At 33.3% G+C, this 27,687-nt stretch overlaps 4 protein-coding genes and 4 long non-coding RNA genes across 11 annotated transcripts in view; 5 read left to right on the top strand and 3 right to left on the bottom strand.

Annotated features, from left to right (window-relative positions):
* The window catches only part of LOC142222000 (uncharacterized), a 46,689-nt gene extending 42,448 nt beyond the window's left edge, over window positions 1-4,241 (bottom strand). Inside the window, exons 1-3 of one of the 3 annotated variants that reach the window (XM_075291910.1) lie at window positions 3,390-4,241; window positions 1,733-1,951; window positions 969-1,612 (exon numbers count right to left, since the gene is read on the bottom strand). In XM_075291910.1, coding sequence (XP_075148025.1) covers window positions 969-1,068 — 100 coding nt within the window. In that variant the 5' untranslated portion in view covers window positions 1,069-1,612; window positions 1,733-1,951; window positions 3,390-4,241. Of the gene's footprint in view, window positions 1-968; window positions 1,952-3,376 lie in introns of all 3 variants that reach the window. The other 2 variants (XM_075291908.1, XM_075291907.1) reach the window with 2 other exon arrangements.
* Window positions 4,242-4,865: 624 nt separating this feature from the next.
* LOC142242758 (uncharacterized) lies at window positions 4,866-5,481 on the top strand. Its single transcript, XR_012724174.1, has 2 exons — window positions 4,866-5,210; window positions 5,278-5,481. It is a non-coding gene; the product is annotated as an uncharacterized LOC142242758 (long non-coding RNA).
* Window positions 5,482-6,216: 735 nt separating this feature from the next.
* Window positions 6,217-7,003, top strand: LOC142242751 (uncharacterized). The gene is made up of 2 exons (XR_012724173.1): window positions 6,217-6,403; window positions 6,495-7,003. It is a non-coding gene; the product is annotated as an uncharacterized LOC142242751 (long non-coding RNA).
* Window positions 7,004-12,961: 5,958 nt separating this feature from the next.
* LOC142242744 (uncharacterized) lies at window positions 12,962-13,472 on the top strand. The gene is made up of 2 exons (XR_012724172.1): window positions 12,962-13,201; window positions 13,259-13,472. It is a non-coding gene; the product is annotated as an uncharacterized LOC142242744 (long non-coding RNA).
* Window positions 13,473-15,884: 2,412 nt separating this feature from the next.
* On the top strand, window positions 15,885-20,103 carry ATPsynC (ATP synthase, subunit C). 2 transcript variants are annotated; one of them, XM_075291905.1, is made up of 4 exons: window positions 15,885-15,917; window positions 16,720-16,831; window positions 18,996-19,200; window positions 19,732-20,103. In XM_075291905.1, the coding sequence occupies exons 2-4, from the start codon at window positions 16,784-16,786 to the stop codon at window positions 19,893-19,895; spliced, it is 417 nt and encodes a 138-aa protein (XP_075148020.1). In that variant the 5' UTR covers window positions 15,885-15,917; window positions 16,720-16,783; the 3' UTR covers window positions 19,896-20,103. The 2 variants fall into 2 exon arrangements, with proteins under 2 accessions (XP_075148020.1, XP_075148019.1); XM_075291904.1 differs by lacking the exon at window positions 15,885-15,917 and adding an exon at window positions 16,270-16,381.
* Window positions 16,027-22,411, bottom strand: LOC142221998 (uncharacterized). The gene is made up of 2 exons (XR_012718237.1): window positions 22,286-22,411; window positions 16,027-16,402 (listed from the first exon to the last, which is right to left on the bottom strand). It is a non-coding gene; the product is annotated as an uncharacterized LOC142221998 (long non-coding RNA).
* Window positions 22,412-23,044: 633 nt separating this feature from the next.
* On the top strand, window positions 23,045-24,327 carry LOC142221996 (G patch domain-containing protein 4). Its single transcript, XM_075291903.1, has one exon. The coding sequence runs from the start codon at window positions 23,145-23,147 to the stop codon at window positions 24,123-24,125; it is 981 nt and encodes a 326-aa protein (XP_075148018.1). The 5' UTR covers window positions 23,045-23,144; the 3' UTR covers window positions 24,126-24,327.
* Window positions 24,328-26,313: 1,986 nt separating this feature from the next.
* On the bottom strand, window positions 26,314-27,469 carry LOC142221995 (putative rRNA-processing protein EBP2 homolog). The gene is made up of 3 exons (XM_075291902.1): window positions 27,312-27,469; window positions 27,160-27,243; window positions 26,314-27,102 (listed from the first exon to the last, which is right to left on the bottom strand). Exons 1-3 carry the CDS (start codon window positions 27,375-27,377, stop codon window positions 26,383-26,385), a joined length of 870 nt encoding a protein of 289 aa, XP_075148017.1. The 5' UTR covers window positions 27,378-27,469; the 3' UTR covers window positions 26,314-26,382.
* Between the last annotated feature and the right edge of the window lie 218 nt (window positions 27,470-27,687).

Raw genomic sequence — 27,687 nt, 5'->3', positions numbered from 1 at the left:
AAGGAGAATTTAATGAATGAAGTACTAAACAACTTTAAAGCAGGTCCCAAAACTAAGAAGAGGGAGAGAGACAGCCCTTCAATATGCATATAATACCTTCTTCACTCACTCAACAACACACACTCACACATTCGCTCAATAGTCACCCATCTAACTAACACAAATATCGATTTTTCCAAACACAGCTGACGCTACGTATGTTACTAGTACACACACTACATGATGAAGAGATGTGGATAGCTGTAATTGAAGAGGGGAGGAAATGGAAAACGACAGACTTTAAGGGGTGAACGAAGACGACGTTTTATAAGAAAACGAAGGAAGAAAAAACTAGGAACCAAAAAAAAGAACACTTCTTCAGTCCAGAAGCCATAGATCATAGAAAAAGTGTGTAAACACCATAACGCATTAAAACAGCCGCCCCTGCTTAACACCACGGATGGACACAAATCAAATTCTTCAATTGAGACTCGATATTTACGAGGATACCATGTAAATTCCCCACTCCAAATCATATTATACACATTTCGCTCGCACACAAACGCACGCACATACATTCTCTCTGCATTACTGAAAATTTTCTGTGGTATATACAACTTAAAAAGCTTACGTTGGACATTGTACGGGTTTCATAGATGCCTTTTTTTTTTCTTCGTTTCGTTTTTAATAAAATTAATTCTATGGGGGAAACACTAAAAACTACACAATAAGCATTGTGAAAACAAATAATTAACAAATCACTCGACACAGATCGATACGGCGTCTATTATATCCCAATACTTTAAAGACTGGTTCTTGATTCTTTCTACTTAGTTCTTTTTTGTAAGAAAAACTTGCCACCATTTTTTGTGTATACACGAATATCTTAAACTTTGATTTTCGACTAGAAATATTCACTATTCTCACTGTATTCCATTTTTTGTTGATAGATTTTTGGTTTTTCTTCATGTTTTTGTTAATAAACTTACCAATATGTGTGTCCTCGATGTGTTGTATTAAATCTCCTAAACTTGGAAATGTGATTCCGCAGCCATTAAATTTACAGATATTGAGCAAAAAGACGGCCATGTCCCTTCTAAGGCAGACTGCGGAATCGCCAACAATTCGCTGCGTTATTTGCTCTTCTACCACAAAAACAAACTTAACACGAACAATCCACTCGACTCGTTCTTCTCCAACTGATGGTTTGCTGCTTGCTTTTGTTCGTTGTCCCCACAGTGATGTATGGTTTTCTCGTTCTAGCTTCTCTCACCTCACCACAATGTTACACCTCGGTTTTAGTGGTGAATACGATTCGTACGTTGTGTGTATCTGTTAACGTGAGACAGAGAGCGAGTATCAAAACTAAATCTGTCTCGTTTTCACCCTTGATGTTGTTGCTATTATTTGACTTGATTGAGAATACTGTTGGTTACGTTGCTAATTCTATTTGGCTTTTGTTTTTATTGTTTTACTATCCTCTCCATTATCTGTTTTGTTTCCGACTTATGGGAGAGTAAATTGTGGCCTATTGCCCTCTCTTATTCTCTTTACACCTGAGAGGTCGTGGTGAATAGGTAGGTGCAGTCGGCTAATAGAAATGTTATTGTTTTCGGCTTTTCAGATTGTTTCTCTGGTTATATTGTTGTTGTTAATATTAAATGTTTGGATTCAATTTTGTTTTTAAAAATACAAAAATTAATCCGAAGCCTAATTAATCATCGTAACAATACATAGTGGGTACTTTACTAACCAATTTTGTGGAATAAATATTGGTAACGATGGTTATTTGTTTGATGGTCTTCTGCACGCTTTTTCTCTACTTTGGACTTATACTTTTTAGTACAATTCCACGTTGCAATGCTTTTTATTGTACATATTTTCCATACATTTGTGTAAATTGTAAATATAGTGGTGGGTTGATTCCAATCTCGAATTCCAGCAATTGTTTTCTATTATTTCATTCTACAATCTGAAATGGTACACATGCATTTATGTTTATCAGTCATTTATATACAAAATAGTGTAATGAGTTATAGAATCACTATGCGCTAATTAGTCGTATAGGTTCAATTTCGTTTCAGAACATTCAAGTGTCTAAAGATTATTTCAAACTCGTATCACCTGTATTAAGTTACTATTATTGTTAGCACTATATTCACACAAAAGGCGATTGAAGTAATTATTTTCCAATATAAATAAGTGGAACATGTAAAACCATCACGGACTTCGGACTGAAGACGTCAATTTGAATAGTACATATTTCAAACATTTAATAGTCAGTCTGAGATTCCTTACAATGTCTACTACCAGGTGATAATAAAAGCACAATTCGTATTTTCGGTGGTAAATTTGTAAAATGGGTACATAATAGTCCAAGATCTTATTCTTATGGTTCAGTATAAACCGTGTTCACAAAGTAAATTTCAATTGCTAATATCAGTCTCCAAATGATGAAAAAGTAAAATCAAGAGAACGGTTCATTCAGGGAACAATATGAAATTATACCCAGACATAGGAGTATTTTCTACTATAGATGTATTTTCTATAATTGTGCAAAAATTTTGGAGAATTGTCTATATCAAAAATAGATAGTAGGCATATCTATTTATGAGTTTCGAATAATACTAGATTCAAAATTTAAGGCAAATCGTATTGCAATGAAATTAATTCAATTGGGGAGATTGGTAGATATGGGAATTGTATCGAATATGGACCGCTGTAGTGTGATTAAAATAGTCTGACATAGCTACACCGCCTTACAACTTCAAACAAATTTGGAACTTCTTCCCAGAAGTCCATGATAAAAAGTTACACCAAAAGGCCGGTAGTATGTTCGGTTTTAGAGTTGAAAATTACATTATTTTCGCAATTACTGTGTCTGAAATAATTAATATTATACATGAAATCAAACATATTCCTTTTAAATCTCGATGAAGAAAAACGTGCGCATCAATGGAGTTAACTTGTTTGCTTTAAATTAAGCTATTTTAATAAAGTAACCGCGAAATTTTCAACGCCAAAAAGGGAACACAGTACATGCCTAAACACATAGTAAAATGCAAAGTCGGAAGATCTGTATGGGGGGAAACTCCCAACCAGGCAACACTAACACTGTATTAGAATATGTTCTTTAACCAATCAATTACAGTTACAATTAGAGGTTGATAGCGATCAACCTGGGAAACCGTCTCAAAAATTGCTGACTGGTCTATACAGAATGCAATTTTCTTCCAATGTATGATAAATGCGAAATATGTTATTTTTTGTAGAAAAAAAGAGTTATCCTTGGAATATTTATAATTTAATTCCAAAGGCCAAAATCTATTTTGATATCGCAAACATTACAACAGTAAATGGGTATGAATGTATATAAACTATCAACATGATCTCATACCTAGTGCAATTACCTTATTTTCATATGTATATTCCCATATAGATGGGCCGAGTGATATCCTCTTCGTTGAAAATGTAGCTGGATTACAATTCCGTGCCTCAAGTCTATTTTTGATTTGCATGCAACATACACGTATGTTTCGTTTATTTAATGAAAATATTGTTTTTGTAGTTCATCAAATTTAGACTAAATAGTCTCGTCGCCACTCTTAACAATTTATGAGTAAAAACAAAAAGCACTTTTCACAGGCATATGTGTTTTTTTACGAATGTGTAGGTGGTGTTAGAGAGTACGGTATTCAAAATCAAAACATTGGACGGATTTTATAATTTTAACTATTTCGAACATCTTTCAAAGGCTTTGTTTCACATACACAGTTGCTATGTTGGTTGGTAGATAAGTGCTGCTTTCAATTGTAATTTGTACGTGGTGAGTTCAATTTGTGTAATGAACGTACATACAAACACGCCACATTCACTCCAACTCCGGTAACAATAAGTTTTCTTGTTATTTCGTCTCTCACGGAATAAGAAAAATATAATCCCCCTACTCCCGTTCAATAAATACACGCACACCACGACGACGGCGACATACACACTGGCGTTGTTATGCAATTTATAATTTTAGGGACAGAATCCAATGAATACAAACAAACATTAATTCTCAAACCGTACTAAGCAATTGTCCAGTTTCATTAACACTTTTAACAAAAATCAGATGTATTTTGTTCAAAATATTTTTATATTGAGGGGCGTTTTATAAAAAAAAGATGATTAAATATCCCCCAAGTCAGAACATGATGGTCGAAACGCCTTGCTAGTACGAACACAACGACGCGACCTCTCTCTTTTGCAGACTGTCGAATGTGATAAGCCAACTAAGTGTTGTGAATGTAACGAGTATTTGATTACAAGTACTAGTTACTGACTAATTTTTTTTCCCGTAATGCGACGTGCAGACTATAAGTTTATCCGGACGACAGTGCTCGTGTATAAGCTGAGTACTATGTTCAGTTTTCAAGTTGAAAACCAGCTTGTTTTCACGGTTACTTTTTTTAATTAACTAATTTAGAAATATAAAATTATTTGCAATCAATTCCTGGGATCTTTTCCATCCATTATTTAGCAAGACTCGATCAAAATATAACCGTCTTCATAAATATATTTGTACTTTTAATTTAGTGTTTTGGTGAAAAAACCGAACATACTACTCACCTATAGGTGGGTATTAAGTTCGAGTTTAGCCGCTAAAATCGCTAAAGTGAAAACTAAATCAGTAAAAAAAGTCATAAAATTATATATATTTGTTGCAGATTTTATTATAACTTGGTGGGGAATATCCCAAAGCAAATTTTAAAAAATTTTGTATTCCTTAAAATGGATTATTAAAGAAAACTAATCGTGAAAAAATTACGATTTTAGCGGCTAATTTAATGAGAAAATTAATGAGAAAATAATCGATAAATGTGTTATCGATCCCATAGACATGCAGCAGTATCGATTATCCCTTCGGACTTAACCTATAATGTGGTCAATATATGGAATATGTTCGACACGACCACTGTCGTCCGGACCCTGCCAGCATTTCAAAGTTCCATTTCATCCTCATCGCTACCACCGACTCGTAAATGTCACCACAACCATCGCGAACTGTGATGGGGGAAGCATATCAAAAAGTACAAAATGTACATGAAAGTATTTTGCCATCACTACTGTTAGAAGAGCCATTTTATTTTTTGTGAAACGCCAAGCGCAACCAGCTTGTTATATTTTATTTAAATAAAAACGAAAATAAAGTTCTGAAAACATAGATATTACGCTTAAAATTGTGAAAGGTATATGGTGAACAATTTTCGACTCTCCAAATAGAATAAAGTGATCGTTTTTCAAATATTTTTCCAGGCACGCTGTCTCCATCGAAAATAAACAAACTGTCTGATAGACGCTGCAATATGTAACTTGCTACTTAAAACTCAACATCATTCTTTTATTAATGCAAAAAATTATGTTAAATGTGATGAGATAAACCGAAAAATGTAATATTTATAAGAAATTATAAATGTTTAATCAAATCAATAAACATCTACACAATCGTGTTTTACTTGACCACAATGATTCTTCTACAATTACCTTAAAATGCACTTTTTCTGATAGTTTGCAGGGGTTCTTATTGGCGTCCTTCGAAATTGATCTAAATAGGCACCTAATAATTGCACTGATGAGAAACTTTTTCGTAGTAACTTGGTTTTTGATGTCGTATATGATTGTTTTCGACGTAGTGGGGATTCTCAGAAGCGCCCCCAAATTCAAAAAAAGTTGGCAGGGTAATTGAAAAATAAATATCTTATTAAACATATCAACAAATAAGAATACATCAACAAAACTTTAAATATCTTAAACATTATTTGTAAACACTTTTGCATAGATAATTCGATTTCCTTCCTGTTTGTGTCATAAAACTGCATTGAAACTAATTAATGTGCGGGCAATTTGAAATTAGGAACGTGATGGACCGCGTGTTAGCATAGATTTCCAGCAGAAGGAATTCACAAATATCCATTTTAAGCTGATAATAGGATGTAAATTAAACTGACGATGTGATCCAGAAGTTAATGATATGGGATAATATCAAGTTTTTAACAATTTTAATTGGTTGCACTTTGAAATCTTTCTGGAAACTCTGATAAGCCATTCATTTTTCATCGGCCAGCTTCATAATGTTTGCAAGAATGTAGCATCCAAAAATTTTAGTTTTCTGCAAAAATATTTAAATTTATTGACTTCTCTAAAATTTTTCATATTGACTTACCAATTATTATAAACTATTTGAAACAGTTTCAGTTAATTGTCCAACATTGGGCCTTTTCGGAAACGCAGTGTTGCGCTGCAGCTGCTGCGCATCACATTCATAATTGCAACATCCGGCAACACTGCAAGCGTCATCTGTTCTAAAATGCAACAATGTAGCATATGTTGCGCAAACGTAGTAAAAAACACGCAGTATAAAAATGGCTGATGCAGAGAACGAGTAAGTATTAAAATTTTCAATTTATTTTTGTTTTTTTATATATTATATTATATGTTTATAATATTTTTATTATATTTTTATAATTTTTTAGGGTAGAGGTTGATTCCAAGACAACTAAATTAATAGTAAGAGCACGTTTGGATATGGAGGGCGACTTTGCGTCAGGCCGAAAAAAAATCAGTGTTATGGAGCAAAGTGGTCGACAAAATTAAGGAAAATAAACCTGATTTCACGCTCACGAAGGAGCAGACAAATAGGAAATTTATAAATATGCAAACGACCTATAAAAGAATAAAAAAGAGAAACAAGGAGACTGGAAGAAACGCTACTAAATGGGAGTTTCGCGTTTTATACTTTCGCTTTTAAGGTGTGTACTATGTTCGGTTTTCGAGTTGAAAATCACTTTATTTTCGCGATTACTTTTCCTCAAATAATCAAAATTATAAATGAAAACAGACATATTTCTGTAAAGTCTAGCCGAAATCTAGAGGAACAAGAAATTGCACATCAATTTAGTTAATTTATCTGCTTTTTATTGAACTGTTTTAATAAAGTAACCGCGAAAATTTCAACGCGAAAAGCGAACATAGTACTTACCTTTATACTTTAGATATCTTTTTTTCTGTAAATAACATAGATTTGACCCATTTGAAGAGTCATCTAATTCACAAATAAAATTTATTATATACTTTTCCATTTGTGGTGTTTTTGCGTTCTAAAGGTAGGTACTATGTTCGGTTTCCGAAGCGAAATCCCATACAAAACCAAAAATGCGAAAAACTACCGAAATATTTTTTCATTTGTGGTACTTTGTTTTTTTCGAGTTGAAAAACTGACATAAAGTGCATAGTCCCTAATTAGGTCGGCTTTAAATCCTTCCATATGTTGAGATTAGTTAGTTTCAAAACATGGCGCCATTTGTAATGTGAATTAAGAAATAATTGATTTATTCAAATGATTTGTGTTAAATTAGAATACAAAAGTGGTTCGCGTTGTTATTTAAAAATGCAATTAGATTGACGAAATAAAAATAACGGAGTGCTATATGTATATAACATATATAACAGCATCTGGTTCTGTAGCCGTTTCTGCCACAGTAGCATCTGCCCTCACATCCCTGACACCCACAATTGCAGCCACTACATCAGCTACAGTGAACAACTCCAACATAGCACCCTCAACACCTGCCACGACCACAGTGGCTGTGACCGCAAATATTGTATTGCAACAACCAAATACAACGGCCGCCCAAGTAGTGAGTGGTCCCATTGGGGTGGCAGCAAATACTACTCCAACATTAGCCACTATTAGTGTGTAAATATAACCATAGCGATAGGCGGTAGGCGAACACTTATTTACGTGTATTTCTTATGGGAAGCCCAAAATCCGCGACGGAACACCGTGACGGCTAGCGGAGTGTCGCTAAATTAAAACTTATTCTAACTCCTTGGCGAAAACTGGTATAGTGTTGCCATCGCTTATCAATTTTTTTAACTCACCACTAGGAATTGCTGTTGCCTGGACACGTGTAGATTATTTTTCTTGAAATAACTCAACAAATAACAAGCCATTCTATGTTTTTATTCAACTTCATTGTTTAATATTGTCAAAGCATGCTGTATTGACAACAAAAACGCTAGGAAACGTGAAAAAGGGAATTATTCGCCGTCAAGCTTATTGTATTTGCCGTTGCGGCAAAAATGTTTCGCCTACCGCCTATCGCTATGGTTATATTTACACACTTACTAATTCTTCAAATGCAATATCGACTGTTGCTGCCGTTAGTAATACAAATGCAATACTAATGCAATGGTGGTTTCACAATCATCCACAATAGTATCACCAGCAGCTGGATCGAATGTTGTTGTTCCCACTACTACAATGGCTTTAGCAGGAGCTACCGTGGGACTTAAGTCTGGTCAGATATTACAATGACATTGAACCGTATAAATACGGCAGAGAATGAAGTTGATGTGGAGGAATGTTTACCAGGTGATGTTGTTAAATTGGATTTTGCTGGCGAAGAAGTGGCCGGGTGAAATTTTACCCCTAAGGAATGTCTTCTAGGAGTTTCCAATCGGCGACCGGTGCCCGTTGGAAACTCCGCCTATTACAACAGTACCATCATCGCTTCAGCCATCAGCAACAATAGCATTCCATCAGCGTCATATTGTAGAGATACAACCAGGCCACCATTTATCATCATCCCCTGCTAATTTAGAATTGACTAATGTTATGCAACATAATGTTTGCACAGAACACGAAGAAGTAGAAGAAGCTAATTGTCATACTACTGCAGATGTAATCGATGAAGATTTCTTTTTTAAAATATGCTTAAAAACGATTTCGTCTTATCTCTGTAAACCCAGTGCTTCTACATTCAACACCCATTTTTTACAAAGAAATGAATTGTATTTTTTTTTATTATTTTACCGCTCCTCGTAATTGCTCCCTTTTCTATTTGTTAAGCGAGCTCGTTTTTTGTGTGTAAGAGGCGTAAATGAATGAGAACTGAACAAAAGAAATGTTAATGCAATTTTAATTTTTAATGGAAACAACATGAAAGCTAAATATGAGAAATGATAATTAAAAATTTTTAAATATAACAATATTAATGAAAGAAAGCTGATAATCCAGAAAAGAAAACATTGTGTTCTAGGGTCTTTAATTAGTGTATAAATGTACAAATTAATAAAAAATCATAATAAAATTATAATCGAACTTGTTTTATTTTTATATACCGGGGTATAAGTAATTGGGTGGTCTTATACTTTTTAATATAAAATTAGTAAATTTTTCTGAACAAAGTTATATCCAAAATAAATGTTTATAGCAAATAATTAAATAATTTTTATTTAAATAGCAAAATAATTTTCTTGTATTCATCATTTGTCCAAAATGATTGCGATAGGCTGGAATGAAACGATTTAATTTCGTTGTGGCTTTTAAATTTCAGTTAGCGGCATTCTTGCATTTTATCAATTCAAAACACTGGTTGAATTTCATAACGTGACTGAAATAGTTATTGGAACTTATACATTGGGAGAGTATAACATCCTTCAGTAAACCAGCCAATTGCTTCTCAATGTATTAATTTCAGTCAACGAAGAGTCTGGTATAGAACACTAACATCCCTTTGTGACGAAATATAAGTCGGGAACAGTGACTTTGGCTTAGGAACTACCCTTGAACTTGAGTTATGGGCTTAAGTTGGTTGTTCCCCCCGATGTAACAACATTGACAAATGAAATGGCGTTATTATCCTTTGTGGGAACCGTGGTGGTGACCACTGGATTTGAAATTGCTAGTGAGGCGGCAACAGCATGGTATTGCAATGCGATTGTGTAGATATTGTGGACACCAACGAATTAAGTTTGTTGATGAATGAGTCCATTGCTGCGCATGATGTAAAAGTTAGCATAACACCGGAATTATATGTTTTTTTGATGTGCGTTACAAATTGACCGTATCCATTTGGAAAAGCTGAAGAAGACAATGTACCACATGTTGCAAAAGCTGTTGCAGAATATGGTAAGACACCAGGAGTAGAGCGGCTGGAGCTTTATTCTTAACAATTATTAGTGTCCAGTGCTGTATGAGATTTTTTTGCAAAACAATCCAAAAACTGGTAGAAAAACACTTTTCAAAACAATTATCATTAATGCGTGTATGTAAACAATCAGCTGCTGCGTATGTATAAGTAAAAATATTATGACATTTGGCGATGTTGTCAATTAAATTGCGGAGAAATAAACGCGGAATAGCTCCAAAATAGCTGTTTTCTTCGTTCGAAATGTATTGTCAACACTCTCATTTTTCAACGCGAAAGAATGGTTAAGTGAAGTTTTTTTCGTGCCAACAAACATAGTACCCACCTTAAAGGTGTGTACTATGTTCAGTTTTCGAGTTGAAAATCACTTTATTTTCGCGATTACTTTTCCTGAAATAATCAAAATTATAAATGAAAACAGACATATTCCTGTAAAGTCTTGTCGAAATCTAGAGGAACAAGAAATTGCACATCAATTGAGTTAATTTATCTGCTTTATATTGAACTGTTTTAATAAAGTAACCGCGAAAATTTCAACCCGAAAAGCGAACCTAGTACTTACCTTAAATTGCAAACAAAATATGCAACAAAAAAGCAGCTGCAACAGCTGATCGGCAACAGCTGCGCAACAAAATCAATGTTGCGCAGCAGTTGCAGCGCAACACTGCGTTTCCGAAAAGGCCCATTTTTTCATCGGTCAGCTTTTTAATGTTTTCAAGAACGTAGAATCCATAATTTTAGTTTTCGGCAAAGAGATATACACTTAGTGACTTCCTTAAAATTTTATTTCATTTTTTATTTTCACTTATACGGTGTTCTCACCAAGCATGTTTTGGGGTTTGAAATGTTTTCCCTTTATAAGCACTTCATCGAGTCGTTTAACGGGAGCGATATTGAATTAAGTTGGTGGTTGCTGTTTGTTATTACAAAATTAACATTTTATTTTCCTTGGGCAATTGGTCTGCTGCTCCTTTGATCCTTTGTATAGTTTCGGAACAAAAATATAATCCGTGTTAGTGTTATAAACCCACACAAATAGTTTTAATAAATAAATTATTTCTTAATTCACATTGCAAATGGCGCCATGCTATAAACGTCAGTTTTTCAACTCGAAAAAACAAAGTACCACAAATGGAAAATTTTCGCTAGTTTTCTCATTTTTTGATTTTGTATGGAGTTTCAACGCGAAAACCGAACAGAGTACCGGCCTGTAACTGCCAAACTAAAACATCTCAACCCGGTGTGAACTGTGAAATGTTTTGGAAAAACGAATGAGGAAAGCGAGTCGGTGGGAACATAGCATTACCTATTATTATAAACTATTTGGAGCAAATTCAGTTATTTGTCTAAAATTTGCCTTTTTTTCTTCCACTTGACCACGAACTTCGTTGCACGTTGCGCTTTTCCGACGTATTTTGGGGATCGCATACGACTGTTTTCGACGTGGTGGGGATTCTCAGTAGCGCCGTCAAATTCAAAGAATGTTGGCAGGGGAGGTGGGATAATCCACCGCTGAAAATAAAAACTTTTTGGTGGTTGGTCGAATCTGGCTTTGAACCCACGACCCTGTGTATACAAGGCGGGTTCGCTAACAATTGCACCACGGGGAGCCGCCTATTGTTACAAGTCATTTTATATTTTGTGAAACACAAAGCGCAACTAGCTTATTATCAATTATTTAAATAAAATAGATAACAAATAGTAAGAACCTAAAGTGGTGCACTTTTCTAAACAAGAGGAAGAAGCAAAATCATGTTTAACCCTCTAATGCCCAAGCCCGCCCTTAGGAAGCTTTTAGTAAAACACACCTTAAGACAACAAAAATGGGCAAAATAAAATCAAAACTTATTTGAAACTATTCAAGAGGCTTTGCAGCATATGCTGAATTTTACGGTATAAATTTTTCTTGCTTAGTTCTCTTGCTTTTGTGTCGTTAACATTGAAAATTTAATCAGATGACAAAAAAATTGGGGCATTAGAGGGTTAACTAGAAAATTTTTGATGAAATCATATACCGACGAAGAATTTATGTACAACTAATGTACGTCTGCACGATCCATAATGTATGGGTGGTGAGTTTATTTAAAATAGCACTTTCCAGAAGTGGTAAACATGTAAAATGGGATAGCAACACAAAGTTTCCAACCAAATGTGAGATAGCTATACACACTTCCAATGATAAGGGTGGTGAATTTCGGAGCAATGTAACCGGTTGATAATAACGCAGTCAAAGACATCAGAGCTCGGAAATGCAATCGCGGACTTCATGGAAATAAATCGCACTTTTCAAACCATATGCTTAGTACTAAGTTCGTTTCTGCGAAAAACGAATATCTTCATATATCTCCGTAAATAGGGTCTCAATCCTAGGAATGTTAACTTCTTTATGCGAAATAATATGCCTGCCTATTTATTCGTGCGAAAAATCCGGGGTTGTATAAATATGTGTCTGAAAATGCTCAAAACAAAGATTTCGCATTTATTCCGCTCTAACGATTTTTATATGGAGTATAACAGTTTTTCGTGCGAAAACGTGATCTTAGTACTAGGCTATAAGTACGATTTCGTTCGTGGTAATTTTGGGCGTAAAGGTGGGTATTAAGTTCGAGTTTAGCCGCTAATTTTCACTAAAGTGAAAACTAAATGAGTAAAAAACATGAAATTATGCATATTTGTCGCAGAGTTCATTATAACTTGATGGGGAATATCGCAAAGCAAATTTTCACAAAGTTTATATTCCTTAAAATGGATTATTAAAGAAAAGTAATCGTGAAAAAATGACGATTTTAGCGGCTAAAGCTGAGTACTATGTTCAGTTTTCAAGCTGAAAACCAGTTTGTTTTCACGGTTACTTTTTTTAATTAACTAATTTAGAAATATAAAATTATTTGCAATCAATTCCTTGGATCTTTTCCATCCATTATTTGGCAATACTCGATCAAAATATAATCGTCTTCATAAATATATTTGTAGTTTTAACTTAGTGTTTTGGTGAAAAAACCGAACATCCCTGCCAGCATTTCAAAGTTCCATTTCAACCTCATCGTTACCACAGACTCGTAAATGTCACTTCAACCATCATGAAAAGGTACATCAAAAAGTACATGCAAGTAATTTGCCATCCCTACTGTTAAAAAAGCCATTTTTTTTTGTGAAACGCCAAGCGCAACCAGCTTGTTATATTTTAATTAAATAAAAACGAAAATAAAGTTCTGAAAACATAGATTATACGCTTAAAATTGTGAAAGGTATATTGGTGAACAATTTGGTGATTTTCCAAATGGAATAAAGTGATTGTTTTTCAGATATTTTACAGACACGCTGCCTCCATGGAATAAAAACACTTGTTGATAGACGCAGCAACATGTAACTCGCTACTTGTAACTCAACATCATTATTAATTCCAAAAATTATGTTAAATGTAATGTGATAGTGGTATAAATGTTATATTTTGAAGAATTTGTAAATGTTTAATCAAATTAATAAATATCTAAACAAACGTGTTTTACTCGACCACAATGATTCTTTTACAACTATCTTAAAATGCACTTTTTCTGATTGTTTGGAGGGTCCCTTATTGGCGTCGTTCTAAATTGATCTATAAAGGCACCTAATAATTGCACTCATGCGAAACATTTTTGTAGTAACTTGGCGTGGTACAACTTCTCAATAGTGACGGCGCTTTTCCGACGAGTTTTTGATGTCGTATATGATTGTTTTCGACGTAGTGGGGATTCTCAAAAGAGTCCCCAAATTCAAAAAATGTTGGCAGGGATAGTACTCACCTTAAACTCGTACTTAATACCCACCTTAAAGGTGAGTACTATGTTCGAGTTTTTCACCAAAACATTAAATTAAAAGTGCAAAAATATATATGAAGACGAAAACATTTTTATCAAGTCTCTTCAAATTATGGATGGAAAAGATCCAATGTATTGATTACGAACCATTTAATATTTCAAAATTAATTGATTAAAGAAAGTACCCGTGAAAATAAGCTGGGTTTCAGCTTGAAAACTGAACATAGTACTCAGCTTAAAGGTGAGTAGTATGTTCGGCTTTTTCACCAAAACACTAAATTAAAAGTACAAATATATTTATGAAGACTATTATATTTTGATCGAGTCTTGCCAAATAATGGATGGAAAAGATCCAAGGAATTGATTGCAAATAATTGTATATTTCTAAATTAGTTTATTAAAAAAAGTAACCAAAAGCTGGTTTTCAGCTTGAAAACTGAAGATAGTACTCAGCTTAAAGGTGAGTACTATGTTCGGCTTTTGCAACAAAACACTAAATTAAAAGTACAAATATATTTATGAAGACTATTATTATGTTTTGATATACAAATATATTTATGAAGACTATTATGTTTTGATTGAGTCTTGTCAAATAATGGAAGGAAAAGATCCAAGGAATTGTTTGCAAATAATTTTATATTTCTAAATTAAAGCTGAGTACTATGTTCAGTTTTCAAGCTGAAAACCAGCTTGTTTTCACGGTTACTTTTTTTAATTAATTAATTTAGAAATATAAAATTATTTGCAATCAATTCCTTGCAACTTTTCCATCCATTATTTGGTAAGACTTGAGCAAAATACAAACGTCTTCACAAATATATTTGTACTTTTAATTTAGTGTTTTGGTGAAAAACCCGAACATAGTACTCACCTTAAGTAATTAAAAAAAGTAACCTTGAAAACAAGCTGGTTTTCAGATTGAAAAGTGAACATAGTACTCAGCTTAAGGTTACGAAAGTTGATTTTTGTTCAAAAGAATCGAAGTCGACTATTTTGATATATTCATGCCCTGTGTCTTTATATCGAACGATTGCTTTCTTTCGTATTTCAAAATAAAGCAATTTGATTTTGGTCCATCTATGGCAAGTCACTTTATATATGGTTGTCGAGTAGGAATCAAACGTATACAAAGGATTTGTTAAAAATTGAGTGCATTTTCAGGCCAAAAATTTGTAAATACTCGTTTTTGATAACCAATGTATTCTCATACAAACGAAATTAACTTTCAAAAATACACTAACCCAAATTGGTTCGAATTTGAGTTACTGTTTTTTTATCGACTGAATTTTCGTTCCATATACAAAATCCGGGTATCAAATTCGTCTATGGGTATACATTTAATCGTCCAATAATGTCGCGATAAAATTTTTACTTTTCTTTAATAATTCATTTCACGGAAAATAAACATTTTCAATTTATGCCTTGGATTATTCTCCATCGAGTTATAATAAAACTTGCAAAAAAAAGATATAGTGTTATGTTGTTTTTGACAGATTTTTAATTTTAGTGAAGAATTTTTTTATTCATTTATTTATTTATTTATTTATTTTTCTTTTTTGAAAAAACAAGGAAATTTGTTAGCTCTACTAAAACAGCAAAAAGTTTGCAGACAATGTTTACTAGTTTCATTGTCTGCTAATTTTTAAACTCGATTGAGGTGGGTATTAAGTTCGAGTTTAGCCGCTATCGTCATTTTTTCACGATTACTTTTCTTAAATAATCCATTTTAAGGAATGCAAACTTTGTTTAACTTTAACGAATTATTGTTCACTATACCATGAATTTCATTAACGTAAAAACACTAAACAGCACTATGATATCAGAAACACAGTTGTAGAATGACTTTGAACGAAAGTGAGAATTGGATATCTAGGTACGTCATGATTTTTTACTTGGCCTGTATAAAATTCGCCTTATTGCGAGAAAATAGTAATATTTTACATGTCTTTAACTTGCTACCCGTCATTAATCCAAAGTTGGTTGAAATAGTGGTGAATATCTGAAAATGTTACAGCCAGCTGACTTGTGTTGTCATATACCTTTAGCGGCTCTGTTGGCCGCCCGTGTATGTGTAAATAACGCCGATATGTATTTATTTCCTAAACGACTTGGTTCTCCTTCTTAATGCAAACGAAGAATAGGTCCAGTCGTGAGGGTTCGTTTGGTGAGTACGCAAAATACTAGGAGCAGCAATAAGTAAGAGGAAAAAGTGAAGATTTTTTATCACCGCTTTTGGATTGAATAATCACTTGTGTCAAGAGAAAAAATCTATCTGCATCAATTAGAAAGTGCATTTGATTTATTAAATTTACATTAAAGTAACTTAAAACAACATTAAAGTTTAATCAAACGTGTTTACAAATTTTGAGTGCAATTCCGAATATTGAAAGAAAATTGCTAATTTTTCATCGATTTGATGAAGAGCTGTTGGAAAGTTACGTGAGGGGGAAGTATGGTGAAGACGGCCATCTTGCGTGGTGTAGAAAAGAGGTGAATTACTAAAATGAGATAGCAATACTTCCAATAATTTGCCGAATACCTACGGTCATTCTTTGCACACGCGAAAGAAGTGTCAGTTGGAATCAAGTTCAGCGGCTTTCAGCAGCTCTTCACCGATTGGGTTAAAATGTTAGCACATTTTCTTCAATACTAAAAGATAAAAATTATAAAGAAATTGTTTTAAGTTTTAATTTGTGCAACACAACAGTAAATACTAAGATAATTTTATAGAATGTGTTATACGAGACTTTTGCTATAACTTCAAAAAAGTGAATTTTTAACTTCAAGAATATTTAAGGTTACGTAAGACCAACACCATCTCGGTTGGGGACTTTTCATTTTGCAAAAACCGTTTGACAAGTAGAAAAAAGAGTGCTTCATTCCGGTTCAGTGTTTCCTATTCAAATGCTGTTTTTTAATGTTTCTATTATTTGGAGATATTTAATTGTATTATCTTTATTTTTCAGAGCTTACGTGCGCTAGCTTCAATTTCTTGTTGATCTTCAAGCAACTTATATAAAACAAATCAAAATGTTCGTATCAACAGTCTCCCGTATTGCCCCCGTTGCCAGGACAGCTGTAAGTATTGAATAACTTTAATTTTAATTAAGAAACAATATTTTGCATTACATAAGTTTGTTTCAAATCGATTTTTCCTCCTATAGAATCGCGTTGATTCGGTCGGAAATCTTTTTCTTTTGTAGTGTGCTCTCTTCTCAATTTGATTAGTTTTTTTAGTGGTGGATTTCCAATGACCGCTCTCATGTTAAGGTGTATTCTGTCAAATAGCAAGAAAAACGTTACATAAGTAGAATTTGAGGTTAGGAGTTAAAATCTTTGCCTTTAACAACAGGGAGAGGGAGAGTGAGAGAGAGGTGGTAAAAGTACGAAAATTAGATGTAAAGACTATTTAATTTTATTTCAATAATTACTAGAAGCCAACATTTGTTTATCAATAACTGGTTGCCGGGTCAATGTTTAAGCTCGAGAAAACATGATGACGGTTGTGGTAAATGGTGTTATGTATGCACGCATTGCAGATGTTAAATAAGATCCTCGTGATAATGACAAGGGAGTTTGAAAATAAAATCATGTTTTCAGTTCTTGTATAATTGTTTCTGGAGTTACCAAATACAATTGTTATGTAATTTTGGAGTTCCAAAAACACGAAAGCATTACATAAGGCGAAAAAACCTTTGAAAAATAGTTCCTTATACCAGGAACAACAATGTATATTGTACATGTTTACATGATTATACATATATATATTGTTAAAGTAATTTCGGTTAGTGACTTTTTTAATGTATGTTGCCAAAATTACATTACATTTGTATTACTTTGTAGCGGCTCTTTATAAGAACTAGTTCTACCTATAACTAAAAACACCACCACCCTCTTTGACATCTTGCTATTGCATAACTTTTTTTTGTTTTTCTTGGCACATGTAATATTGCAAATGCCTTAGAGATACTACTTCATTTGTTAAATAATTGCCTTTATCTCGTATTGGGTAATAGAGCACTCAACGATATGGAAATTAAAATTTTCTACAGGGGCAATGACCAGAACGTGTTGTAGCCAGATGTATTAAGGTATCTAATTGAACAAAAATGTTCGATTCCATAACTTTTTTTTATCAATTTTGGTGTGACCCACTTTGTGAAAAAATCATTTACCCTTGAGATTTTTTCATAGGCTGAACGTTATATGAAGCCTTATAATTAAGACTCGAATCAATTTTTGGATTCGGTTACATTGGGAAAATATATCAAATTAGTGTAATCAACAACAATAAATTATTAACTATTTCTGGAAAAACGTTTTTATATGTTTTGGTAAACATTTGTCCAATTTTGTTTTCCTCGGAAATCTAAGAAGGGACAAAGGGTCCTAAAGATTCAACAATCATTTCTAATTTCAAATCTTGAGAAGGTTTAAATTAAATTGAGGTAAATGAAACTCAATACAATTACATGAAACGAAATGCATTTAGATGAAATTAAAAGATTGTTAGGAATGGATTTGACAATTTAAATATTTTTGTAATTTTTGAGAAATAAACTAATACTATTGGCATTGTATTACAGAATTTTCGAATAAATGAATACTTTCGCTTGTTAAGCAGGAATACCGTCAGCCATTACAATTTGATGAAATTACATATCATTTGTATGAACCAATATTTTTTTTATATGTTGGTATTTGATTCACGAGACTTCATTTGTTTAAAGGCCGGTATGCACCTCTAGCGAAAAATTTCATTCCCGTAAGAAATGCATTGCTATTTATGCTAACGAAATTTTCGGTAGCTTTCAATTTCGTAAGCTGGTACGCACCTCTAATGAAAATAACAGGGTTGTCAAAAGCATATTTTGGCAGCAAACATTTAAAAGTTTTAAAAGGTCTGTAAATAATAAACAATTTATTTGAGGAATATTTGGAACATATATTAACAATTTTTAAAAACGATTAGCTGGTTTAAAATTTGTGTACACAGCCCTGTTTTTTTGTTGTAAACTTAAATAAATTTTTGCTACCGAAAATTTCGCTAGAGGTGCATACCGGCCTTAAAGCCAAATATTTCTCGTGATGAGATGCCCTCTTATTCATAAAAACCATGAAATGTTTCGGTCTATAAGTAGGGTGTTAACACTCTTATCACATTGAGTTTCAAAAATTTTTTTATAGACATTCCTAAATTATAAAAATATTTATTTAATTTTTTGTTTCCTTTTAATTTCAGCTCCTTAACGGCTCCAAGCAATACTTGCGACCATTGAGCAGCGCAGTCATCAGCCAAAGCCAAACCTTGGCTGCTCAAAACACAACCCCAGTTGCTTTACTGCCACAAATCAGGTCATTCCAGACCTCCCCTGTCACTCGTGACATTGATTCAGCTGCCAAATTCATTGGTGCTGGCGCTGCCACAGTCGGTGTAGCTGGTTCCGGTTAGTATTGGAAGATACTTGAAATAATAATTTTAGTTTTCCAAAAAAAATGCAGCAAAGAAATTGCAAAATTTTCTTAAGATAACAATTCAACGTTTGGATACTTAGTCAGTTACAATCTAGCATCTGGGGCTTACATGCGAGTATCTGATTACTCTTAAAATTGCCCCGGGAAGGTCTGAGATATGGTCAGAAGTTCATTAAAAGCACCAAGTTGTATGGTGTTTGGACTTGTTAATTTTCTAGCAGGAAACTTGTATGATTAAAAGGCAAAAGGACAAGAAATTCTGTATTTTTGTTAAAATATAAAAATACATTGAAATCTTTTGTGACCAGCGATTTTAGTGCAATGTGCTTGCTGTTTCCAATCGGGAACAGAACTCAATTCAGACTAATCTGTGACTGACTTTCTGTGCCAAAAAAAATGTGTACCAAAGAAAATTTTCATAAATTCTTTGCTGCATGTTTATTCAACACAATTTTGATATGTTGTTTTTCTTTCTCTTTTTTTTTAATCTTCCAATACAACAGGTGCCGGTATCGGAACAGTATTCGGTTCCCTCATCATTGGTTATGCCAGAAATCCATCATTGAAACAACAGTTGTTCTCCTACGCTATCTTGGGTTTCGCCCTTTCCGAAGCTATGGGTCTTTTCTGTCTTATGATGGCCTTCTTGCTCCTCTTCGCTTTCTAAAGTGTATTTGTGTCCTAAGAAGACTTTAAATCTTAAAATTATAACAAGAAGTAAATTAACATCTTTACCACAAAAACAACAACAAACACAGCTCCATCATCTTTATTGTTTTTAAAAAACATCCAAGAGTAATAATAAAGCAACACTTTTATTTAAGTTTAAAACGGAAATAAAACAAAAATCTATAACAACAAATTCGAAAAACTAATCCGAAAAAATTTAAGTCAATGTATCATCAAGAAAAGAAATACGATTATACAAAATGAGTAGTAGGATTATATAACAAAATTACTCAATTGTATCACCCGCCTCTGAACATTTGCATTTTTTAAGTAAACAACGAGATTTCTTCTATTTTATAAAGCTCTCTTGTGGACATTATGTGAATGAGATACGTTTCCTCGAAATGCTTTTATAGAGAATGTCAATCCTTGGCGCGCTCTCATTTTTGTTATCAATAAAAGGATTGATTGAATCTAATGAACAAATCAACACAAAATCTTGATTTATTTGTATTTACCGAGTTATTTCATGGAAAATTCCCAACGATTTTCGTGGTTATACATGAAATGGTCGTTCCCGTTGTAGCTTCTTGTTGTTATTTCTTCCGTTTGTCTACATTGTTTCGTTCGCTAATTCTTACAAGAAGATTGTTTTCATCCTTATTATTTTATTAGTATTGTTTTTATGGAGAAGCAAAAGACTAGCCAACGCCATAATCTTCTCTTGAGTAACAATTGTCTATATGGTAAATTGTATTTTAATTAGGGTTTTAAAACATTCTAATAATTTTGTCATATATGAATTTAGAAACATTCACTGCTGTACAAATATAAGTGTTTTGAAATTAACAAAGGAAGAATAAATTTCAAGGATTTCGTGAATGAAAATACTCTGTGTACTAATCAATTTATCTCTATTTTTTTATAGTAAATGGCATTTGCTTGAGACTACATGTTTGTTCATGAAGCTTGGTCGTAAATCACTTGTTGTTTAAAGTAGTTTTTGATTTTAAACCGTAAAGAATGAGTGACATACAAAATTTAAGTTTATTGCATTCATTCATAGGAACGAATCGTCTCGAAGCAATTTTAAGTTCCATGGACAGACAGTATATTTTCATTTTGTTAGGGGGAAAATGGTATAAAGAACAATTTTTTGGTGAATTTCCCATAAGGGATACAACTCTCACATCTATGTGCAGAACACAAACCTACTTTAAGGTGTATTCTAAGTTCTTGATATCGCATGAAAATAAACATTTTATTTGCAGAAAGGAACTATAAAACAAACCTATTTTGCAGCCAGAAGAATTTTTCGTTCAAATTTTAGATATTTTTATAAAATTTTATAGCATATTCAACTGATTTTGCTCAATAAAATGTGCAAAATATATATAAAGAACACATCAAAGTTTCGAAATTATTTCTGTTAAAAACTTTCCAACTTTGCATACGATCGCATAGCCGTACACTTGGTCCACACAGAAAAAATGTTCGCATACATTTTTCAGGTCTGTGACGGTGTAGGACATCTAATGCGTCTTACAGATTATAAGTTTTTCCGGACGGAATGTCCGTGTTTGTAAAGAATCTTGCTGTGTGTCCAATGAATACGACAATTCGTTGATGACTAAATAATTGGTAAATGTGTTATCGATACCATAAACATGCAGCAGTATCGATTATGCCTTCGGACTTAACTTGTAATATGTGGGATATGTTCGACACGACCACTGTCGTCCGGATAAAATTATAGTCTGCAAGGCGCATACGTTTGACACCTCACGAAAGCGGTACATGTGTGTACTAGAACAGCCACAAATATCAACATTTATCACTGGAATAAAGCGCAGGAATTATCGATTGAAGTTAAAAAACATAAAGTCCTATACTTTAAAAAGTGCGTAGAATATAAAAACGCAATAAAAAGCACAGGGGCAAGAAATGTAATCAGCAAATTCAATGGTGTTCCGACGCATTCTGTGTAAGGGTAGGTACTATGTTCGGTTTTCGAGTTGAAAACCACTTTATTTTCGCGATTACTTTTCCTTAAATAAAAATAACCAAAATTATAAATGAAAACAGACTTATTCCTGTAAAGTCTTGCCGAAATCTAGAGGAACAAGAAACTACGCATCAATTGAGTTAATTTGTCTGCTTTATATTGAACTGTTTCAATAAAGTAACCACGAAAATTTCAACGCGAAAAGCGAACATAGTACTTACCTTAACTCAATTGAAGAATCGTATTCGTCAACGCATTCGAATACAACGTACGCACGCATGATATGTAATTCCACCTTAATAAAATTTTCAACAAATATGTATAATTTTATGCATTTTTTAGTGATTTAGTTTTCACTTTAGCGGCTCGAACTTAATACTCACCTTTAAACCAAAATCAAAGATTTCGCAGGTATACCGCACAAATGTTTTTACATGGAGTATAACACTTTTTCCTGCGCAAACGTGATCCGCGATAAACATCCCGTAAATTCGTGGACCCGGTATTTATAATACTCATTCTGGAATAGGGCTGTCATTCGCGATCGATTTTTATAAATCCCGGGATTTCAAAATATTGAACCTCGAAATTTTCCGGAATTTTTTGCGAGATCCCGAAATTTTTGGGATTATTTAAATATTCCGAGTAATAAGAATCTACAGCATTAATTTTCCGGAATTTTTTGCGAGATCCCGAAATTTTTGGGATTATTTAAATATTCCGAGTAATAAGAATCTACAGCATTAAAAAATTTTAGTACAAATATGTTTTTTTTTTCAATTTTATTAACAAAAAAAGTATCGACGGAACAAAGAGTACATTAAAAAGCAATTTCAAATTGCTACTTAACGAAAAAATTTTTTTTAACAAAAATAAATTAAAAAAGCTTCTCAGTATCAACAAAAGATTTTAACAATTTTCTTATTAATAAAAATCCTAAAAGCTGCAGTATCTATTATGCCTTCGGACTTAACTTATAATGTGCACAATATATAGGACATGTTCGACACGAGCACTGTCGTCCGGAATAACTGATAATCTGTAAAGCGCATAATACATGTAAACTCGCTTACCAACAGCCGCTACTGACGTGTTTACACCCTTTGTCTTTTAATAAAATCAATATGGCCACATTGATCGTTGACATGTATTCAACTGAACATACTCCACTTGTGTTATTGTTTTGTTGATTACCACGTTGTAGTTAATTTTTAATCAATCGTATTCCTTTTTTGAAGACCAATGGATTTTGCACGTAAAATCCTTGGAAAATATGGATGGAAAGATGGCGATGGACTTGGCAAGAATAATGATGGCATATCTAAACCGCTAAAGGCAACTTTGAAATTTGATAACGCCGGCTTTGGTGCTGACCAAGCATCAGATTTCAACAATCATTGGTGGGAAAGAGTTTTTAACGATGCTGCTGATAATATCCTTGTTGACAAAGACAAGAGGGGAGAATCTATTAAAATCAACTTAAAAGACCCCGACGATGATGGAGTTGAAATTTCTACAAAATGCTATTCGGTAAAAAAACTTAAAAAGGCAAAGGCTGCTAGGTTGGATGCATCTGAAAACGGGTATGATAATTTCATGCAGGCAGCCACCTTAACAAACAAGGGGGGAGAAATTGAGAATCCTGATCGTATAGAGGCGACCGATATTGATGTATCCCATGTTAAAGTCTTAACGGATGAAGAGCTTTTCAAAGCTTGTGGTGGTAGAACAGCTCACAAAGGTGCCAGACATGGATTAAAATTAAGTGGTAAATTGGCGAGATTGGAACAGCAGGAGAAGGAACTACTTACTAAAATGATGGCGAAACAAAATAATGGTACTGGAGAGTGTAAAGAAGATAAAGACAAACCTCCAAAACTAGACTCGGGTACAGATATGAAGAAAAGAAAAAAGAAACGGAAACGTCATAATGATAAGGACGTGGAATCGTGTGAAAATGCAAACGAAAAAATGAATATTACTGAAAGCTTAGAACATGTAAATACAACCGAAAACAAAATAGATTGCGAGGATAAATTGGAAAATGTGAAAAGAAAAAAGAACGTTAAAGAAATTCCCACATTTGAAGAAGCGGAAACTCAACCCGCAAAAAAGAAAAAGAAATCGAAACATGGGAACAAAACCGATAGCGAAGAATTCACAATTTCGGAACAAAGTGTTCATAAAAAGAAGAAAAAGAGCAAAAAACTATCTAAGGATTAGCTCTACATATGTTTGTAAATGATAACTCAGTCGGTACAATAAAGAATGTTAGGGATGTAAGAATTTGTTGTCAATATTTTCAAAAAAATATTTAATGAAATTTTAATATTTATTTAAGCAGTATACTAGGTCAGATTTTTTGTACTCTATGCTTTAGTTTTTGAATATTTAATAAAATGTATGAAATATACAATTTTATTAATGTATGAAATATACAATTTTATTAAATATCCAAATTGTCCCAATATTATTTGATAAATGGATAGGTCAAAGAAGACGAAAGATATGCTCAAAATTGTAAGTGTACCTCCAAAAATTAAAAAAAAAAGTTCAAAATTTTGTATCTCGAAAACCAATCGACAGAACATTTTTTAAAACTCATTTTCGTGTTTAGTAGGTCAAAATCAATGAGAAAAATTATGCTAGAACCAATTCACAAAACGACTGTTGGCTAGTGTTACTTCTGCCCTACTTCTTGCCATTGATTAGGATTAAATCAATGATATCATATAGTTCAGGTTCAAATAAAATCATAAGCCTTTTACAAAAATTTGATCCCATTTTTTCATTTTACAACTTTCCAAAGAGTTTTTATGACTTTTGCATTAGGCAACTGAGCAGGCCAGTCAAGCACCCGCAATTTTTCATCGAAAATCCATTGTTTTACTCCTTTACAAGTGTGCTGGAGGTCATGACCGCGCTGAATAATCCATGCAGACGGCATTTACCGGAATGCTTATGGCAATATCAAATGGGATAAAATGTTTTTGTAGGCTTCCGACAGCATAATACACTCGATTCTATAAATCGGGTCAATAACTTGACCAGAAAAACACTCCAAGACCATAATATTGTCCCCACCATGATTGACGGAACTTTTTCTATTTCTTGGATTAAGACTTTCCTTTCAGCCTTCGTACTAAATTTCTACCATCCGAACCATGGAAGTTAAAGCTTGAGTCGTAGGAAAATATAACACATTTCCACTGCTCCTCAGGTCATTTATGTTTTTTTTTTTTTGTGAAAATTGAAGGCACGTTAACCAATTTTTCTTGGAAATAAGTGGTTTTTGACATTTTTGTATAATCGCACACCGACTTCTAAAGCTCTGCCACTTTTCGTTATGGATCGTTATATCCAGTTGAATTTAATTTTTGACTTATTTAGATGACATTTGAGTGAATTGTTGCATATTTCATTTAATTATATGATCTTCTTCTGGCGTAGTCTTAGGTTTTCTTTTACCTCAGTGCACAGTTTTGGTGCATTCTTTGTTTATAACACGAGACGCAGTTGATTTGTGGGCAATGTACTCTGCGAAATTCATGTTTGTGATACTCCAACATTAAAATCATCTATATTTTGCTTTTTAATACGTATACTTATAGCCTGTAATTTTTATCAAATTATATTCTAAAATTAGAGCATACAGGCCTATTGCGATCAGTTTGTGGTCAAATTATGCAATGGACTTAACGATACTCCTACAGTACCCTTGTTTTACGTTTAATCTATCCTCTTATAGGTCCTTATAAAATTGCAGGCAAAAAATACAACAAACAGTGCCCTTAAAGAAGAATATATTACAGGGTGCTAGGTAGTTGCAAATGTTTTGAACAGGTCGAATCATACAATTCTTTACCTTTCGGGAAATATCAATATTTTGTAACAGCCCATTCATTTACCCAATAAGAATTATGAAATACCACTCCATAAAGATTATTTTTCAAGTGGAAGCTAAACAATAAAATTATTATGGGAGATATACCTAGATTAAGTTCATGGTAAGGCTAGTTACAAATGTTTTGAACAGCACTGTACATGGATACCGGTTTTGAAAAACGCTTCTATCGCGATGTTATATATCCAATATGAGTTGAACATGTTTGCTGGTTTGACTGTGGTGACGAATTCTTCTTCGATTTCTGTCTATTATTTGCCCAGTATGACCGTGAAAAGAGAACACGGGTTTCCCTGTCCTTGTTAAAAATGTAACCGTCTTCAAATATATTTTTGCACTCTTTATTAACATCGAAGTCAAAGCTCAAATTTTTTTTACAAGTTCATTTTTTAGGCTGCGCTTTGTAAAAAATGGTCACAATCCCCTCTGTTAAATTGGCTCCTTATCTTTGATGATGTGCAAAAATCCCATTTTTTACTTTCGCAGTCCGACAAAATATTTATAAAATTGTGTAAAGTACTAAATGGTTACAACTATTTTATTTAAAAAAAATCAAATTGTTATATATATTTTAGACTATTTTTTACTTTTGTTTTTCAATCGTCTTGCCTTTCCCACTCTTTTCTCCAAGCCAGCTGCGGATGATTTTGTATTTCTCTTCATTCCTTTCTTCTTGCCACCAAATCCGAATTTCTTGTCGCGCTGTTTTCTTTTTTCCGCAGACTTCTTTGTTTTGGCTTCCAATTCTTTGGCGTCTTCCAAGAAATCTAAATTCTTCAATTTACCCTTGCGGAACTTCTTAAGTTTATCTAGCATATCCTTTTTCTCCATTTCACGTTGTACCTTTGTTTGCTTTGCCAATATTTTACCCATTTTACGCTGTTCTCTTATTTGCTTGATTCTTTCCGATTTGGCTTGACCCTCTTGTTTGGCCATTAGATTGGCTCGGATCTTTTGCATGTGTTCATCCGATTTGGCCATTTCGGCAAAGTAATCGTCGGGTCTTTTTGTCTTGATGCCCAACTCATGCAAACGTTGAATGCCTTCTATAACAGCTGCTTGAGCCTGACGATGAAACAACATTTCTCTCTTAAAATCGTTGAGTACCGGGTCTTCTTCGGGTCGAACATATGGAATCTTTGCATTGCCCTTAAACAAGTTTGCTCTTTTCTGTTCATGTTTTTCCAAGGCAATTGCCATTTCGGGAGCCAAAGGAGCCAAGTCGTTTACCATATCTAGACGTTCTTCCCATGGCAAATCTGTTTTGATTTCATCAGTGCGGGCCAAAAGACGAGGCTAAAAAAAAATTACTCACTAGAAATTAAAATCATAAGCAATAAAAATTTATCTTACAATATTGTTGACTTTTTCTTTCGGCTTTTGGTATTCTACGTTTAGTCCTGGTTTTAAATCTCCACGAGCAAATGCCTCTTGTAACTATGGAAGGTCAGGTAGGATAATTAATAATCTTTACACAACATAAAAAAACTTATTACTCAAATTACCTCCGTTTCGGATTCATCTTCGGAATAGTATTCGGAATCTGTGTCTTGCATTTCAAATTCAGTCATATTATTTATTATTATTTTTAAGTTAAAAATCGAAAATACAAATGCACGTGTCGCTTTAGTTATTGTTTACAATTTGTCACCGCAGACCCTGGGTTGCCAAGTTGTTGTTAGATAATGACAGTTTTCAATAACAATATGATGAAGGTGGTGTTATACAATCATCTGAAAACTCAAAATCATATTATGACTAGGGCTGTCATTCAGGATTAATATCGTTCCGAAATCCCGGGATTTTGCGGGATTCGGAACAAATAATCTAAATTTGGCGGTTTTTAAGATTTTTTAATTTTTTTATTAATAAATTGGTACT

The sequence above is a fragment of the Haematobia irritans genome, chromosome 1 (genome assembly GCF_050003625.1).
Source record: "Haematobia irritans isolate KBUSLIRL chromosome 1, ASM5000362v1, whole genome shotgun sequence".
Lineage (NCBI taxonomy): Eukaryota > Metazoa > Arthropoda > Insecta > Diptera > Muscidae > Haematobia > Haematobia irritans.
The sequence above is the reverse complement of the archived record's forward strand: the minus strand, read 5'-3'. Positions and strand labels throughout refer to the sequence as shown.